This window comes from Pteronotus mesoamericanus, unplaced genomic scaffold, assembly GCF_021234165.1.
Source record: "Pteronotus mesoamericanus isolate MK-2021 breed Mesoamerican mustached bat unplaced genomic scaffold, CSHL_Meso_final scaffold_167, whole genome shotgun sequence".
In the NCBI taxonomy this organism is placed as follows: domain Eukaryota; kingdom Metazoa; phylum Chordata; class Mammalia; order Chiroptera; family Mormoopidae; genus Pteronotus; species Pteronotus mesoamericanus.
In genome coordinates this window covers 2,117,100-2,135,181 of record NW_026555308.1, presented here as the reverse complement: position 1 = coordinate 2,135,181, position 18,082 = coordinate 2,117,100, and the positions used below count along the sequence as shown (strand labels likewise).

General features: G+C 48.8%; 1 protein-coding gene and 1 non-coding gene across 2 annotated transcripts; one reads left to right on the top strand and one right to left on the bottom strand.

Annotated features, from left to right (window-relative positions):
• Positions 1-1,391: 1,391 nt before the first annotated feature.
• On the bottom strand, positions 1,392-1,541 carry LOC129083994 (small nucleolar RNA SNORA62/SNORA6 family). The gene has a single exon (XR_008530557.1). It is a non-coding gene; the product is annotated as a small nucleolar RNA SNORA62/SNORA6 family (small nucleolar RNA).
• Positions 1,542-12,935: 11,394 nt separating this feature from the next.
• On the top strand, positions 12,936-17,121 carry ZSCAN10 (zinc finger and SCAN domain containing 10). Its single transcript, XM_054589217.1, has 4 exons — positions 12,936-13,200; positions 13,895-13,959; positions 14,132-14,189; positions 15,563-17,121. The coding sequence occupies exons 1-4, from the start codon at positions 12,948-12,950 to the stop codon at positions 17,119-17,121; spliced, it is 1,935 nt and encodes a 644-aa protein (XP_054445192.1). The 5' UTR covers positions 12,936-12,947.
• The last annotated feature ends 961 nt before the right edge of the window (positions 17,122-18,082 follow it).

The following is an 18,082-nucleotide window of genomic DNA, read 5'->3' as shown; positions in this document are numbered from 1 at the left end:
CGGTTCTCACAGTCGGTGCCGCCCTCTGCTCAGCCCAGACCGCGGATGCTGGAAGCATGTCGCCCAGGCAACGACGCTGCCCCGCCCCTCGGAGACGTCGGTTATTGGCTGACGCCCCGCCTTACCAGGGCACTACCTAGCTACTCACACCTGCGCGCTCTGGTCCGCGCCCCGGAGGGGCTGCACCGCCGAGTGGGGTCAACCAGGTGCCTTCTGACCGTGAAAAGTGTGCCGGCGTTTTCCGTCCGACTCCCCCATTCCAACTTCCGGTTTTCCCGGCTCTCTCGCGGCGCCAACTTTGGACCCCGGGTGCTGGGCCACCCGAAGCGGTGATAACCGCGAGGCAGACACTCCCAAGCCCTCGAGTTCTGCTGGGGAAATTGAGGCGGTCTGCGCGAGGGCGTCCGCCCGAGAGTTCCAGCGCGGGGCTACCATGGTAGAGACCCAGAGCAAAAATCCGGCCCAGCCTGCCACACTCGCCTATTCTGAGCGTTGTTTGAAAAATGAGAGTGTACCATATGCCACTGACTTGCCCCCACTCTGTGTGTCTGTGTGACACATCTTAGAGATTGTTCAATATAAAAAACATAGAGAAAAAAACATACAGCGTGTCAAAAACAAACACAGCCGAAAATCAGTTGAACCGGCGGAAAGATTTTATTCGAAAACTGCTGACAGCAGGGGAAAGAGCTGACCGCCATCCAATTCGGGCGTTTAGGAAAGGTAAAATGAGGGAGTGAGAGAACCAGGCTCAGTAGGATCAGAGAAGTGAAAAAATCACAAAAAGCCAGTCAGTGTAGATGTGATTAGGCCAGGTGTGTCTGTGTTCCTGTATGCTAGCCGTGAGATACAGAAGTCAGTGGTCTACCCTCTCTCGAAGCAGGAAAACAAAGGGCCTGTCTTTCCTGGCGAATACATTTCAAAGGAGTGACTCTCAGGTCCTTGAGAGATGGCATCTGGGTTTGTAAGAGACATATGTTCACAATTATAAGCTCTGTTTAGTAAATGCTCTAAGAAAGGGAGGTCAGGAGCCAATCATCAGGTGTTTGCTAGAACAAACAGTAAATTCTCCTTGGCATCAGGGCAGCGTTGAGTTTTTTCAGGCCGGCATATTATTGGCGGGACAGGGGTGGGGGGCTGGCGGGGGCGGGGTTGGTCCTGGGTAGGCCGGGGCTCGGGATGTCCTAGACTTAAGCTGTTAGAAGCTAGACAGCAGTATGGTCAAGTCCCTTAGTGCAGGTTTGGACGGAATAGTTGTGTGCCAAGAGTTCTGCACTTCTCCAGTTGTGTCTTGCTGTTTTTTAGCCATGCAATATTCCATTGTATGGCTACATCAGTTTCTTTTTTTTTTTTCTTTTTTTTTCTTTTTTTTCTTTTTTTTTTTTCAAATCACTTGTTGCAAGGATTACTATCAAACTCCACTCATGGGGCCAGAGACCCTCGTGGTGTTTGCGAAAACTTGCCCCTCGTGTAGCACACTACCTACACTTGTGAGTTCATCGGCCACGAGCAGTACATCAGTTTCTTTAACAAGGTCCCTATTCTCCACCCACATCGTGATGCCCTTGTCTTGCAATAACTGGAACTACCCAGCAGCTATTATCATGAAGGCTTTGTTCCTTCCTAGTGGGCAAGCAAGACTAACATCTGATCTTGCAAACAGCCCAGGCAGAGAGGCTGCCAACTCCAAGCCTGGCTCCTCATATCAGCCATGATGCTGGCCTGTCAGACTGCCCATCACAGCCACCTTTTCCTGCCCTGGGCAAGTTCCAGGAGGACAGAAGTCTCCTTCCTATGCAGAACACCTAGTGTTTCCTTCCACAATTGTCAAGGCTGGCATTTTAGTTTCAGCCAAGCAAGCCACCAAATTTAACAGGGTAGACTGGTTACGTTCCCCCAAACACCTTCATTCCACCTTCCTGAACACTCTTTCTACCTGGAAGCTAAAACACCTTGCAGTTCAGGGAGGGAAGTGACACTATTGAAACTAAGCTCAATAGTCACTCTCGTTGGCCCTTTGAGAGTAAACTAAATTACCTTTCCTTTAGAGGTTGGTACATTTTTAGAAAACTAGGACATTGCTATCATCCCAAAATACCCGTAGCTGCTGGTGCCACCACCTAATACTATCTGATACCTAATATTCCTCAATCTTGGGTGGAGTTTCAGGCTACATTCGCTCATATAAGATACTGAAGCAGGTGGAAATGGGGGCATTCAGAAGCCTTTCTGACCAGCTCGGCATCAGAATGCCCCTACTGGAGGTTCCTCACAGGAGTAGATGGCAATGGCACCTAGGAACCCATGTTTGTCGTGCTTTTCAGTTCTTCATCCTGCCGCAGACTGTGACCCCACTCACCAGCCCTCAAGCTCACTCCTCTACATATAATGTGGTTTTTCACAAGAATCTTTTATATCCCATTTACTCCACTGAGTGTGAAAGAGGTGTAGATGTTCCATTTGTTTTTACTTAATTTCATCCTTTTAAAAAATTCCATTTATGTGACTTTTATAATGTGAAAAAAAAATCAGCTAATGATAAAAATCAGGACTCCTTGGAGAAATGGCTGATCCTAGACCTGAGGCAAGAAATGTACTAGATGAGTGTTGGGGACCACTTTGTGTGGTGTCGGGAATTGTAACCCAGTGCAAGCCAGGCCTTGAAAAAGGGCCCGTAAGTCTCAACCAGAAAACTGGGAATGCTGGGAGGCAAACATGATCTGATGCTAACACCGAAGGTTCCTATGGGAAATCTGGCCTAAAGAATGCATTGCACCCACTGAAGCTTGCTCTGCTTTGCACTGCCCTGATAAGGAAAAACCAGATACTTAAGCTCCAAACAGGAATGAATTCCTAAATTCAGGAGCCATACCTTAACAACCACCTGATGTCAGCATGTCTTACAGACCTTGACCTGAGGCAAATCTCTGTGTTCCTTCAATTGTTATCTATGATCTCTATCTGTTTTCTGTAAATATAGCCTTTAGGCATTGATTGATAGGCTTTGCACACACGTATACATCTGCACAAATCTTTCTCAATAAAAGCCACTTCAGAGAAGGACTTAGGGTTTTCCCCACTAGAGGGAATTGCCATCCCCTTTCCTTGACAGACAACTGGTGTCTGGAATGACTCGGTATTTCATCCGCGGCGAATTGGAGGACTCCGCAGGATGGGGTCCGCCACAGATGAGCCCTGGCTAGCTAGGCTCAGTGGGCTGAGCCCCAGCCTGCAAACCAAAAGGTCACTGGTTCAATTCCCAGTCAGGACACATGCCTGCGTTGTGGGTCAGGTCCCTGGTTGGGGGGGTATGAGAGGCTGATGAGAAACTGGTTGATGTTTCTCACCCTCTCTTTCTCCCTCTCTTCCCCCTCTCTAAAAAATAAATAAAACTTAAGGAAAAAAGAAAGATACTAGATGAGTTTTCAGGTGGTATAAGGGGAAGTAGTTTAAATTCTCTAGATAAGTATGTGGCAGAGTCTTCTAAGGCTGAACACCTACCTACCCTGTGACACAGCAGTTCACTCCTGGGTACAAATCCAGTAGTAATTCACATGTGTGGTCACCAGAGACATACAAGAACTACTTGATGTAGCCCCAAACTGAAAACCACCCACTGTCCAGCCTCAACAGAACAAATTCATAATGCAATGGGGTAAACAACACATGGATGAGTCCCCTGATGTGGAATGAGTAAGACCAGAGGAGTTCCATTTGTGTGACTCCATTCACATGAAGTTCAAAAACAGACCAAACAACTTGGTTGTAGATGGAAGAATAGTGATGAAGGGGGAGGATAAGTGAAGAGAGGGGGGTACAGAAAAGCCCCACAAGTGTTGGTAAGTTTTGATTTGATCCAGATGCTGGCTAAAGGGCTGTTTTCACTTGGTAGAAATCCATCATGTTCTCCATTTTTGGTTTGTGTACATTTCTGTATGTTACATTTAAAACTTTAAAAAACAAATAAAGTAAATAAAGAGAAACCAGTTTGGTCTTTGTTATGGTCCAGGCAAGAGATAATGGTAATCTGGACTTGGGCAGTGGAGGTAGAGAAACAGGCAGATTTGAAAAATATTAAGGATATCAAACCTATGGAACTTGGAGACTGATAAGATGTAAGAATGCAGTAAAGTGAGGGGGTAAAGAATAAACCCAAATTTCTGGTTTGAGTGACTAAATGGATTGTACTACATTTACTGAAATATAAAATACCAGAAAAGAAGCACGTGTGATGTGAAATATTAATTCATCTACATTTAGTGAAGATTTACTATGTGCTGGGAATTCGGGATGTATCAGTGAACAGCAACAAAGCCACTATCGTGGCATTTGCATTTATTTATGTGGCTGGATGAGTTTGTTTTGAACCTGAAGTCTTTGAAGCATTTATGAGACAACCAAGTAGCAAGGTCAAGTGGACAGAGAATTGAGAGGCAAAATATAAATATAGGGGTACTGGTAGGGAGAATGCTTACAGAGGCCACAGAGGCTATAAAACCATCCAGGGAAGTGTATTAGTTATCTCTTGCTGTGCAACAAATGATCCTAAAACACTGTAGCTTAAAATAAATACTTGTTGTCTTAAGGTTTGTGCACCCAGCAGGGCTTAGCTGGGTGCCTCTAGCTCAAGGTCGAGAGTTATATTCAAGTTGTCAGCTAGGACTATGGTCTCACCTTAAGGCTTGACTGGGGGAGGAGGACCCATATTGGCTGGCCTTGATTTCTCAAAACACGGGCCTCTCTACAGACATGGCTCCTCCTGGGTGAGCAAGCAAGAGAATGAGAGTGTGCATATGAAGGCCCCCAAGAGAAACCGCAGTCTGTTTACAACCTAATCTCAGAAGTGACTCTCCAAGAGTAACCAGACTGGACTCTGTTTATTAGAAGCAATAATTAATCCTGCCCACCCTCAAGTGGAGTGGATGCCACTAGGCTGCAAATAACAACAGGTAGGAATCACTAGAGGCTGAAAGGAAATGGAGTGAGAAGAGGCCCTTTAGGCCAGCACCCTTGTAAGATGCCAATAGTTAATGGTCAGGCAAAGAAAGAAAGGTTGATGAAGAAGAGGAGACACTGGAGAGATAGAAAAATAAAATAAAATAGAAGAGTGTGAGTTCTAAAAGTCAATAAAATTCTAAGGAAGATGGAAGTTTAAATCCACTGAGGTCAGGCTCGGAACCAATGAACCACAAGACATGGTCCATGGCTTACAGTCCAGTGGAAGAGATAGGCAAAAGCCAAATAAACAAAAAAGAAGCAAGTGAATTTCAGACTGTAATAAGTGCTATGAAGGAAATTGGAGTGCAGAGAGAGAACGCTTTTTAAAGAGCAAACAGAAGCCGTCTTCTGAATGAGACTGAAATTTAAGAATGAAGAGGAACTGGCAAAGTGGGGGTGGGGGTGAAAGCATCCATTCCAGGCCAGGACAGTGAGGTCGGATCAGATAGGCATGTTCAGGAATTGAAAGGTGATGACTGCAATGTGTCAGGTAAAGGAAAAGAAGTTAGATGAGATCCATGGTAGAAAGAGGCCTTAGATGGGCCCCAGGGTGAGCAGTTTGGGAAGAGCTTGGAGCAGCAGAGTGAAAGAAGTCCATTAAATGGCTTGTCAAAGCCAACAGCAGCAAATGGCAAAGCTGAGACTGCAGCTCAGGCCTTTGGATCTTCAGACCTCCTGCCAATGAGAGACAAGGAGATGAGAAACTTGGGGGACAGCAAATTTGTAGACACCAAAAAAAGACAGCCACAGGCCAAGGTTCACCTTGTGTTCTTGTCAATATCCCTAGCATTCCTGTACCAGGCTTAGCCTTCAGTGAAGGGATGTTGGTGTGTATCCTCAGTGAGGGGTTTGGCTACACCATAAACACCCTGCAATTACTCCTTCAAGACTGTGACTTTCCAGAAGAAAATGTTAGTGTTACAGCTGCAGGAAAATAAGTTATTAATGCAGTTTAGAGACACACACTTAGGTCACTGAATTAACCAAAGGCTATTAAAGGGATCATAGCATGTTTAATAGTAATTTTTTGTAGAGTTGGAGAAGGAGTTTTCCCTTTGTGCTGAATTTTTCTAAATGGAGGAAGCCGATAGATATCAAAAATACAGGAAAATTTGTTTTTCTTTTGAAATTTCTGAAGATGAAGACACCATCAGGTGCTTCTTGCTGATCTAGCTGATACAAAAAAATTCTAAGGTCACAAAGAGAATAGTTGAAGTTTACATTTTCAAAATAATTTTAGGAGATAATGAAACATATCCCAAATAGGTAGATGAATATTAAAAGTCCCTTATGGGCGTTTATCACTTACTAAATAGAGATAAGTAACAATTCAGCAATTTAACAAGCATTTTTGTTGGTTCATGGATAATACTCTGGGAGAGAGGAATGTATTTTCAAAGATCAAGAAGAATTTGAAGGGACTTAAATATTCATTAAGCCCTTTTTTTTTCTTCCTGCAAAGTAACTTCAGTTAATAAGAGAAGTCAAAAGGGATCTCTCCTACAGGTACCTAATCCTGTCCAGACTGTAAGCCTCATGGGGGCGGCACTTGTCCATTCCACTCAGTCCAAGACTCGGAGTCCAGGACAGTGCCGGACACAAAATAGGAACGCAATTTTCCGAATGAATGAATGGTACAAGCACGTGGTGAGCCAGGAGCAGCAATGTTAGTCAAAGCCCACATGTTGGTGGAGGTTTATGGACAAAGAAGGCCAAAAGTTAGTGTTGATCTCTTCTCACTTCAGGCCTTTCTGCCTGGCTCATATTTCTGGTAGTTGGGTCAAGCAGGTCTCTGCTTTTCTAACATACTTCAGGAGAAAGTGTGCGTCTGAAGGTGAGGCTGGGGAAATCCATGTTAACAGTAATCCCTGAATCTTCCCGCTGTACTCCCAGCCAGCTCCCCCAGGCTCTCACCTGGACACTCCAGGCCCAAGGCCGGAGACAACCAGGTCAGACAGATCCTCTCCCGGTCCAGCCGCGCCTGCCCCTAGGGGTCAAGTACATGACCACGGCCTCGAAGGCCATAGCCATGGGGGCACAGGTAAATTCTGGGGTTAGGGCCAGAGTCAGCAGCACTGAGGGCGGGTCTCAGGACCCAGATCAGGTAATGAGGAAGGTGCCTCCTCCTTGCCTGCCTCCCTGGTCCCGCCCAGGTGTGGGGTGTCCCAGCCCCGCCCAGAGTCTGGCCGCTGCACCCCAGGACCCAGCGGGAGAAGACCGCACGCTGGGGAGCCCTGGGTCTGGGGCTCGCAGTAAACCTCGGAGTACTTTGGGCTCCGCTGGGCTGCTCCTCAGCCAGTTCGCCCGTCCTGATAAAGTGCCAGGCGCTGGGCTAGGCAAGGAGGATGTGGAGCAGAAAAGGGAAATGCCACTATCTGTAGGGAGTTTGTGGTCTAGGGAGGCCCGTACTAGCCCCAGCGCTCCATACAGAAAGACAGTGACCCTGAAGAAGAGCCAGGCCGAGCACAGGGTCTGGCTCCAACAGGCTTGGGCCGAGGGGCAGCTAGCCCGCTGCCTCTGGCCGCTGTGTACGGGGCCCCGGGGCCCCAGGACAGGTGGGGTGGTGTGGGTGCAACTTCTGGGCTGCCACCTAGAGCACAACCCAAAAAGGCCCCTTAGAGCAAAGGGAAAAGTTTGACTTTGTAGTTAGAGTCAAAGGTGAGTCACTTCCCCTCCTGGGAGCCCCTGCTTTGTCATTGGTAAAGCTGGGGTCAAAAGCCACCTGGCAGCATTCTTGGGAGGATTTTAGGCGGCAATGTTGATGGCTCCCTCCCTTCCCCCATTACATAGGCCTATTTTCTTCTTAGCGCCTACCACTGTTTTCTCCTGCACCATGGAGTGTAAGCAAGCCCCTGAGGTCAGGGCCTGTTTACCTCTGTGTCCTCAGCACCTACAACTGTGCCTAGCACAGGGCAGACCCTTGGCAAAGACTTGTTGCAGGAATGAAATGCTTAGCAAGGACTCCAGCACACAGCAGGCATTTTTAAATGGTAGCTCTTATCTGTTCCCCCCACTCCCAACAAAAGTACAGGCAGACCCCCAAGGGGCATAGGACCAGTTTTAATAAGGAGGGGGGCAGTTCTTACTTGGAGGGGTAGGTACATTCACAAACAGTCTGAGGTTGGAATCTGAATTAGTTCTCTGTCTTTATTTCCCTGGCCCCGCCCTGCCTGCTCCCCACCATGCTCCCAAACTGGGAAGTTAAGGGTTAACTCTAGGATGCCCCCTCATCATCTGGATGGGACTGGAGCTGGGAACTTCCTGTTGCATTTTCCTGGAGTCCTTCCCCAGGCTGGCTGAGCCTGATTCTGGTCCTGTGGCCCTCAGAGAACCCCAGCACCTCTGTCTCTGGAGTGGGGACCCTGAGTGGTGAGTGGCAGGGAGTCCTGGGGTGCAGGCTGCCAGGACAAACATAGGGGTCATAGCAGCTTGAGAGAGAATTGGGGGCGGGATGGGGGTGAGTGTTCCAGGCCTTGATGGGGAATTAGGGAGCTGGAGGAAAGCCTTGGGAGGGCGTGGGTGGTCCATGCTGGGGAGGAGCCCAGAACCAGCCGGATCTGTGGACCTGAAGAGATGGGGGCATCAGGGAGGTTGCAGGACTTCCTATAGCATGGGCTTGCTGCACCCGCCAAAGAGGGAAAGGTAGGCTCCACGTGCCCCCAGGAGGACTGACCAGCCTCATCCACTCAGCGGAGCACTAGGAGCGGAGCCAGCCAACAAAGACAAGGCGCTCCTGCCAACTGTGTCCAAGGAGAAAGGACAAGTTCCTGGCTGAGGAGCCCCCTCTCTGGGCTCTGCTATCGTGTGGGTGGGTTTCGTGGCAGCAGCTCTACCCTGGGCTGGTCCAGTCTATTTGCCCCAACTCTCCGGGCTCCAAATTATGCTGCTCAAATATTGGAGGGTGAGTGTAGCGTTTCCCTTCTTCACCCAGCCCAACCCCCATAGATATGCATATTAACAAAGCCTTTGTGCTCTGAAGAAGTGGGGTGGGGGAGACTCTAAGGCCAACTTCCCTTGAATTTGAATCCCACTTCTTTCAAAAACCTTTTGGTGAGACCTCACCTGGAGGTTCCGGCACCCCTGGGTACCTAGGCCTGAAGACTGGAATTTGGAAAACCCTTACAGTTTCTGATTCACACTATGATGTTCTGGCTAAGACAAGGCAAATCACACAGGGCTGGAGGGAAACTGGGTCCTTTTCTGTTTCTGAGCTTTTGCACAGTGGTCAAGATCAGCATTCTCATCTTAGAGCAAATCTTGTCTCCACCTGGGGCAACAATGAAAAAATTACTCATCCTGTCTGAACATAGCCTTTGCAGTTGTCAAATGGAGAAAAATTTTCCCCATTGGCTGGAGTGAGATTCAGAACCTCCCAGCTGTTAATACTGGGTTCCTGATTACATGTGATTGGTTCTCTATTTTGCTCTTGCTACCAAAACACAATGAAACAAAAACCCAGTTTTTTTTAATATTTATTAAAGACTTTTTCTGCACAATTTTGTATGCATTCATCAAAAATTACAACTGCGAGGCAACCATTACATTCTCATTTTGTTCTTTCTGCTAACATTGAAGTCACCGCAAGCGCTGGGTGAACAGTTACTGAAATGAACCAGTCTGTATTCAAAGGCCAAGGGAAGAAATACACTCAACCAAAATTGTGGCACAGAGTGACACTGGAGGGGGAGAAACAGGTGGCTGGTGTGTTCTGGAGTCTCAGAAGTGAGGGGACAATGGGTAGAAGGAGCCAGAGATAAAAGGGAAAACCCCATATAGGGTCAGATGACATAGTGCAGGAAAGAATGAACATTAGAGAGGCTTGGGGGACACTGAGATGCTGGAGAGTCTGGAGAAGTGCTGGAGGAAGGAGGGGGAAAGACTAGAGAGAAGCAGAAAGCGGAGTAAGGGGAGGGAAGCTGGGGAGATGCAGGGCTATGGTGGGGGAGGCTGGGGAGATGGGGGCGGGCCTGGTTAGGTGGTCAGGATGTAGGCCTGAGTCTTTGTTTTAGCTTCTCACCCTTCTCCCCTCTCCTCTGAGTCTTTCAAATGAGCCCCATGTTCAAATTTTCCCAACTGACCGCAAAATATCTTTGAAAGCCTTTTTTAAAAATGAGGATATAATTAAGTTTCATGCATTTAGGTAGGACCAGACTTTTTAAAAAAATACAAGTTTTGTATGTTTTATTATTTCACGCCCCACTCATCCCACCTGAAAAGGAGGTTTAGAGAACCCTCAGCCCTTTTCTCTCCTGAGCCCCATATTAAGAGGGCTCAACAAACTGTTCAAAGCTCTGAACTAAACCGCCTTTCCCCTGGCTCCATTGACAAGGCTGGGTTACCTTCTTGGGCAAATGTTTGTACCTCTGAGCATTGGTGTCCTCGGCTATCAAATGGGAACAACTGTTAGCTGTGCTCATTTGTATTATTACCTAATAATACAAATAATAAGAATGACAATAGCTAGCCCTTATGCACACCCACCATCTACTCCATTTAGGTGGTGGAAAGTGATGCTGAAGGCTTTCTTCTCATCCCGGTCCCTGGGACATCCATGGGGTGGGGGTGGGGTGGCAGGTTCGGGAGAAGCTCACCTGAGCCCTGAGGCTGGAGAGCAGGGAGGGCAGAGAGTGGTTGGAACTTGGGTTTCCATATCCATAAATAATTCCTGCCTGCATTAAAATATGAGTGTTCCGAAGTTCTGTAACAAAAGTTCAGGCCTGTTCAAAAAAGGATAACTTTTCTGGGCTGTGCCGAAGGATTAAACAGTGTCTCTGTGAGCAGGACCGAACTTGGGAGCTGGGTTACCTCACAAAGGAGGGAGTAGCCAGCCCTACAGAGCCCTTAGAGGCTTGGGAGGAGAGGCGGGTGCAGTTGTCAGTCACGTGGACCCAGTGCCCCCTGGTGGCCAGTGAGAAGCGCTTTTTATTGCCAGACAGACTCACAGGGATGGATTCCTCCCAGAGGAGACCAAGAAAGACTCCAAAATTAAAAAAAAGAAATAAAGAAAGAAAGAAAGAAAGAAAAGGAAAGGAAATGACTGCCTCTCTTGCCCATTACCCAGCTCCCATGGGCACACCCACTACAGACCTCTGAAATGGGCAAGGCAGCTTTGGCCTGCCTTGGGGACACCTCTGACAAATTTATGCAAACTGTAAACCTATCTCACATGGAGACCCACCCACCAGGCCCAGTTCCTTGGTTTATCTTGACTTCAGTCTCTGGGGATACGTGAGGAGGTGAATAGACTGGAATAGCAGGTGGGAGGTAGGCCCTACATTGGTCAGCTGGGTGGCCTTGGCATTGACTGCTGAGAGCCACCTCCGCAGCCATAAAGTGAGGGTCAAGATGTCTAGTCAAAGAGAGATCATACGAGTGGGGACCCAAAAAAACCCAGAATTTATTTATTTAAAAACTGTGTATTTATTCTTTCATATTTAAGCTTCAGTCACCTTCAAAGTACTCTCCATTTGATGCAATACGCCTACCGAGACGTTTTTTCCACTGCTCAGAACAGTTTTTGAACTAGTTAGTTTTGATGCCTTTTAGTGCTTCTGCCAGTTTTTGTTTCACTTCCACATTGGCAAAATGCTTCCCTTTAAGGACTTTTTTCATACAAGGAAACAAAGAAAAGTCACGTGGGTGAATAAGGGGGGTGGAGCACAGTGATCATGAGTTTTGGCCAAAAACTGCCAAACACTCATGTAGGCAGGTGCGCTTGTAAATCACCCACCATGAAATGGGCGAACTCATTGAAAGAGTCTTCCAAAAAACTCACTGAAGCCAAACACAGCCTCTCACAACACCACCATCTGGTGCACTGATACAGATGGGTTCCCAGAACACTCACCTAATGGGGGAAGCCTATACTACAAGAGGCATGCCCTCCATAAGATAATGCTGGTTTTTTGGGGTCCTTCCTCATATGCATGAGCTTTCCCTCTAACCTTTTATCCTTAAAATTCTTAAACTGCCAGAGGAGTTCAAAGAGCAATTGCTGTAATTTTGCATGTTGGTCCATAAATATGGCTGAAACCTCAAGCCCCTTTACTTCCAAACCCTTCAATATCTACGAATAAAGACATTTCTTACATACCATAAAACTGAAGTCCCATCTCAGAAATTCATTTCCATTGTCATCTAGTGCCCCATGTTCAAATTTTCCCAACTGACCGCAAAATATCTTTGAAAGCCTTTTTTAAAAATGAGGATATAATTAAGTTTCATGCATTTAGTTGTGAGGGGTGTTAGTCTCTGGAGCAGCGCAGTGCGCCAACTACAGGCACTTGTCTTTTATGACATAGACTTAAGAACCTGGGCCAGCTGTTTTGGGTCATATTCTGTGTTTAGGATTTGTTTCATTGTTTCTTTGAGGTCATTTGATTTGTTCTCCTTCCCTACAATGCCCTTTATACTGGAAATTGGGTCTGAAGGCAGAATTGGATTGTGATGGAACATTTTTGGTAAGGACTCATCTTCGGTGGTGCCATGCTTTTCCCTGGCATGACATCAAGAGGCAGGAAAAGCCAAATTGCCCTCTCGCAGGGGAGTGCCAACTTTGATTGCTGGGGTAATGTGAGGCAAAGTACTAACTGCTGCAGGAGAGAACAGTAATAGAGAACTGTCCATTTTCTCTGCCTTTTGGTGCATTGGTCTGGCTGAGCCATTACCCATGACCAGTGTGAGAAACAATTCCTCTGCAGGCCACATCTTTAGGCATCTCTTAACACCACAGGTGTGGGAGCAGAGAGAGAGAGAGACCCAAGAGTGGAAACAGCTGTGGTGAGGTGTCCCCCAAGGTGAAGGATGCTTGTAGAAACTGTCTCTGCTGAGCGGGAGCCAGAGCAGCTTGGAGGAGTAAAACTGGAGGAGGAGGAGGAGGCTGCCAGCCAGGAGGACCCCAGGCGGCCAGAGATAAGGATCCGGCCGGAAGTGGCTCACCAGCTCTTCAGATGCTTCCAGTATCAGGAGGACATGGGGCCCAGGGCATCGCTGAGCCGGCTCCGGGAGCTCTGCAGCCACTGGCTGCAGCCGGCGCTGCACAGCAAGAAGCAGATCTTGGAGCTGCTGGTGCTAGAGCAGTTCCTCAGTGTGCTGCCCCCACACCTCCTAGCTCGGCTGCAGGGCCAGCAGCTCAGGGATGGAGAGGAAGTGGTGCTGCTGCTGGAGGGTATCCAGAGGGAGTCCATCGACGTGGGGCCACTGGTAAGAGTGTGGCATCCAGGTGGGCTGGACAGCTGGTGGGAAAGACAGGAACTTTATGGCCCCATTAAGAATCACTGAACATTCCACTTTCCTCCCTTTGCCAATTCCTTCTTAATCTCCTAACTCCTTCCTTGTCTGACTCTCACCTTTCCTTTGCCCTGTTTCCCTTGGGAGTCAGCAGGACATGGATTACCACCCTGCCTGTTGCCTAACATGGTATGTTTTTAACAGGATTTTAGTTTTAACGCTGGCAAGAATTGTCCCCGTGCAGACATCACCTTGGAAGAACAGGGGGATGCTTCCCAGGTCTCTATCCATAGCCCCAAAAAGGAATTGCCACCAGAAAAGCCTCCAGCCCCAGAACCATCAAAAGGACTCCTGCCAGCCCAGCCAGGGCCCTCCAAGTCTGCTGAGCTGGGGGCCTGGAGACGTCCTGCAAGTTCAAAGCAGCCCCTGAGCCCAGGTCCCAAGAGGACATTTCAGGCCCTGCAAGAGAGTGGTGAGCTAGTGCCCAGGGGAAGGTGGAAGCTGGGAGCCGAGGTGGGGAGAGAAGTGGGCAGCCTCTCTGGTTGACAGGAATAGATAAGAGCCAAGGTGTCTCTCACAGGGGCTTGGCGAAAAGTGCATGTCCTTACAGCCTCGTGGTGGATACGGCCGGCTTCTCACAGCTCTTTCTCTCTCCCAATGCTGTCAGCCCCCCAGGACCCTGAGCTGTGGCCTGAGGAGAACTCCCATGATCAGGAGCTGGCTGCTGTTCTGGTGAGTTAGACTTGTCCCCTTACTCCAGGACATTCTTCTGTCCCAAATGTTCATTGCCTCTGTAGTTTTAGCAAATCCATGTCTTCCTGAATTCAAGCCTAGAAAGTTCATTTCCCTCAGGTCTCAGAGCCTTGTTCCTCACTCGTGTGGGTTCCTGCCCCTCCTTTTACAGGAGTCCCTGACCTTTGAAGATGTCCCAGTGAAGAACACATGGCCTGTGCACCCCCTAGGTAAGAACCCTTCCCAGGGCTTACAACCACTGAAACCTCTTTCTTTTTGTTGGGATGTGATTCCTGAACCTCAAGACCCTCCAGATATTTGGACCTCTCTGGCTAAAAATGGGCTATTTTCATGAGAATATATAAATACTTTCTGGACAGACTAATATCCATATATTATACACACATATAAATATGGGTATTAGTCTGTCCAGAAAGTATTTAGACATGTAATATGAAAAATAAAGGCATTTATTGAAGAAAGTACAGATACAAGAAACATGGTACATAGGAAACATGGTACATGATGCTTCAGTCCCCTTCAAAGTAGGCACCTTGGGACCTCACATAGTTCTCCCAACTGCCATCAGCTGCCCCATCGTATTTTCCTGAGTCTCAGTAATGGTCTGAAATCTCTTCTCTTTCAAAGGTGATTTTAGTTTTGCAAAAAGACAGAAGACAGTAGTTGCTGGGTGCCAAATCTGGGTTATAGCAGGGCTGAGTCACTGGGGTGATTTGATGTGTGACCAAAAACTCTGCACAAAACCTGATGCATGAGTAGGCGTGTTGTCATGATGAAGCTGCCAATCACCAGTTTTCATAACTGCAACCTTCTGAAATCATCCAAATAGTTTCTGCAGAGGAATGTTCAAGGTTAACTCAAAATTTGATGCAGAGTCACTGCTCTACTCTCTCAGTCATTGTGAATGCAACAGCCACACAGTACACACGCTCACTCAACAGCATCTACTGCCCCCACTGACTAGTACAGTGAAGTCATCTGTGTTCACACATGCACACTCCGGTCTACTTTCCTTGGCTGCCAGGTTACATCAATGCCCCACAAGTCATCCTCATTATGTTAACAATGGTTGGATTTTCTTTGGACAGATGTCATATATATAGATATATAGCTATAGATACACACACACACACACACATACACAGGGTGGGGCAAAATGTGTATGTGAAACACAGGGTTTATTTCTCTATTTATTATTGTATTATTTTCATACAAACAACTGTAAACCTATTTTTACGCTACCCTGTATATATTCAAAGACTTACTGTGTGTGGTCTAATCATCAACCCCTTTAACTCTGAGCTTTTAAAATAGATGGTCATGGGAGTGCTTGCTAATGGTATGGGGTTTCCATTTCCAGTGTTGCACAACATTGTGAATGTATCTATGGACAGGAATTGTACACTGTTGAACAGTTACAGTGGTAAACTGTATGTTACTTGTTTTTTACCCCACACCTTCTGCCACCCACCAGCTTTGCAGGATCCTAGGTTTCTTTCCACTTCCAGGTAATGACATATTGGCGATTCCTAGGAGCACTGGGAATAGGCCTGACCAATCCTGTTTTTTGCTTCTTTTACAGGATTTGGAAGCAGAACCCCAGACGAGACGTTTCAAGAAGAGCCCAAAGGGGTTGCCTGGCCTGCTGCTGTCTCGGCAGAGTCTCAGGAAGGTAGTCCAGGGGTGACAGAAGAGCCCCGTGCACAGTCACTTGGGCAGGGTCCTGGAGTGAGCAGCTCCCATGAAGGAGAGTCCCCTGATGCTAAGAGTGATGCTGTAGTGGCCAAAGTGGCCGGAGGGGCCTCCCAGTCGGAGCCAGAGACGAAGTTCATCTGCACAGAATGTGGGGTGAGTTTCACGAAGCTGGCCCGCCTGGAAGGGCACCAGCTGAGGTCTCACCCCGGCTCGCGGTCCTTCCCGTGCTTGTGCTGTGGGAAGACCTTCGGCCGCAACTCTATCCTCAAGCTGCACATGCGCACGCACACTGATGAGCGGCCACATGCCTGCCACCTCTGCAGCCACCGCTTCCGCCAGAGCTCACACCTAAACAAGCATCTGCAGACACACTCTGAGCCTGCCTTCTTGTGCGCCGAATGCGGCCAAGGCTTCCAGAGTCGGACCAGCCTCCTCCAGCACCTGCTGGCGCACGCCCAAGACCAAAAGGCACCCTGCACCGCGGAGACCAAGACCAAAGCTCCAGAACTGACCGTAGTCCTGTGCTCACATTGTGGCCAAACCTTCCAACGCCGTTCCAGCCTCAAGCGCCACCTGCGGATTCACACCAAAGACAAGGGCCACCAGCGCTCCGAGAGCTCGGACAGCATGCGCCGGAGCCCTGAGCGCAGGCCCTATGTGTGCAGCGACTGCGGTAAGGCTTTCCGGCGCAGTGAGCACCTGGGAGCCCACCTGCGTGTGCACACAGGCGAGCGGCCTTTCTCCTGCCAGGTCTGCGGCCGTAGATTCAGCCAGAGCTCCCAGCTGGTCTACCACCAGCGGGTGCACACCGGCGAGAAGCCCTATGGCTGCCAGCAGTGCGGGAAGCGCTTTGTGCGCCGAGCTAGCCTCGCCCGCCACCTCCTGACCCACGGCGGCCCAAGGCCCCACCGTTGCACCCAGTGTGGCAAGACCTTCAGCCAGACTCAGGACCTCGCTCGCCACCGGCGCAGCCACACTGGCGAGAAGCCCTGCCGCTGCAGCCAGTGCGGTGAAGGATTCAGCCAGAGTGCCCACCTAGCGCGCCACCAGCGCATCCACACAGGGGAGAAGCCCCACGCCTGTGACACCTGCGGCCACCGCTTCCGCAACAGCTCCAACCTGGCCCGCCACCGCCGCAGCCACACCGGTGAGCGGCCCTACGGCTGCCAAACGTGCGGCCGGAGTTTCCGGCGCAACGCCCACCTGCAGCGGCACCTGGCTACCCATGCAGGCACCGGGGACGAGGCGGTGTCCGGGCAGGCCGAGCCCCCGCAAGAGTGCCTAGAGTGTGGCAAGAGCTTCAGTCGTAGCTGCAACCTACTGCGTCACATGCTGGTGCACACGGGGGCTAGGCCCTACTCCTGCACACAGTGTGGCCGCAGCTTCAGCCGCAATTCCCACCTGCTCCGCCACCTGAGAACCCACTCCCGGGAGACCCTGTACTAGCTTCGCTCAGGTTCTTCCAGGCCTACCCTGTGGGCCTCTCCCTGGCTTCCTCTGCAGCCAAGGCCTGAAGGAGAGGTCCCTGTCCCCACCCCCGCATCCCTCTGGCCCCAGTTAACCCTGCATTAGTTCTGCCCTTCCCGAGAGGCCTCTCTTCCTGGCCTCAGGAATGTATTTCGAAATGCCCAAGTAAAACAGCCTTTTTCTTTTTTTTTTTAATGATTTTGTATTTAAGCACTGATTTTACAAAATGTGGTATACAGATGAACTACATTTACACCTTAAATTGTTCTTGTAAATTGTCTTCAAAATACATTGCACCTAAGATGTTTATAAGATTTTATATGGATTTTAGAAGAAATGACACGGAAGCAGCTGCTTTTTCAATGAACTTAGCCAGTTTCACATCTCTTTTTGTCAGTCCACCACAGTCACGCGAGGTGATTATTATACGGTCTTTGTTGTACATATTAAACCGTTCCCGGTGATGATTTATCTTCTCTACTTGTAGGGCAACTCGAGTCATGGAGCTAATGACTGATTAAAAGTTTTGAAGGAGAACTCTTTGTCGATGGCATCTCTCATTTAATTCCAGCCATCCTGCTGCTCCATGGTCAAGCATAACTGGTTCCTCCCCTCTGCTCTTGTGGCCATGAGGCTTGGGCTCCAACCACCCAGGGCCACCAACAATCTCTGTGTTGCCCTCAATACCACCATCATGGCCACTGCAGAGGCCTGTCCTAAAACAGCCTTATTAAAAGCGGTTCTTCTTTCTTTTTTTTACATTCACCCTAATGCCCTCTGCTCTCCTCCCCACTGTGTCACACTGTGGTGGCTTTCTCCCTCCCCCACCCCGGTGCCTTCAAAGGCAGGCTGGATGGGAACAGATCTGAGGAGCATTCTCCCACCCAAGAAAGGCCCAGAGTGGGGTACGTATGAGAGGGAGTGGCCAGATGTCACAGCC

Coding starts and splice junctions, on each gene's coding strand:
- ZSCAN10 (XM_054589217.1), top strand. CDS start 12,948: ATGCTTCCAGTATCAGGAGGACATGGGGCCCAGGGCATCGCTGAGCCG. Junction 13,201..13,894: donor CCATCGACGTGGGGCCACTG/GTAAGAGTGTGG, acceptor CAATGCTGTCAG/CCCCCCAGGACCCTGAGCTG. Junction 13,960..14,131: donor AGGAGCTGGCTGCTGTTCTG/GTGAGTTAGACT, acceptor CTCCTTTTACAG/GAGTCCCTGACCTTTGAAGA.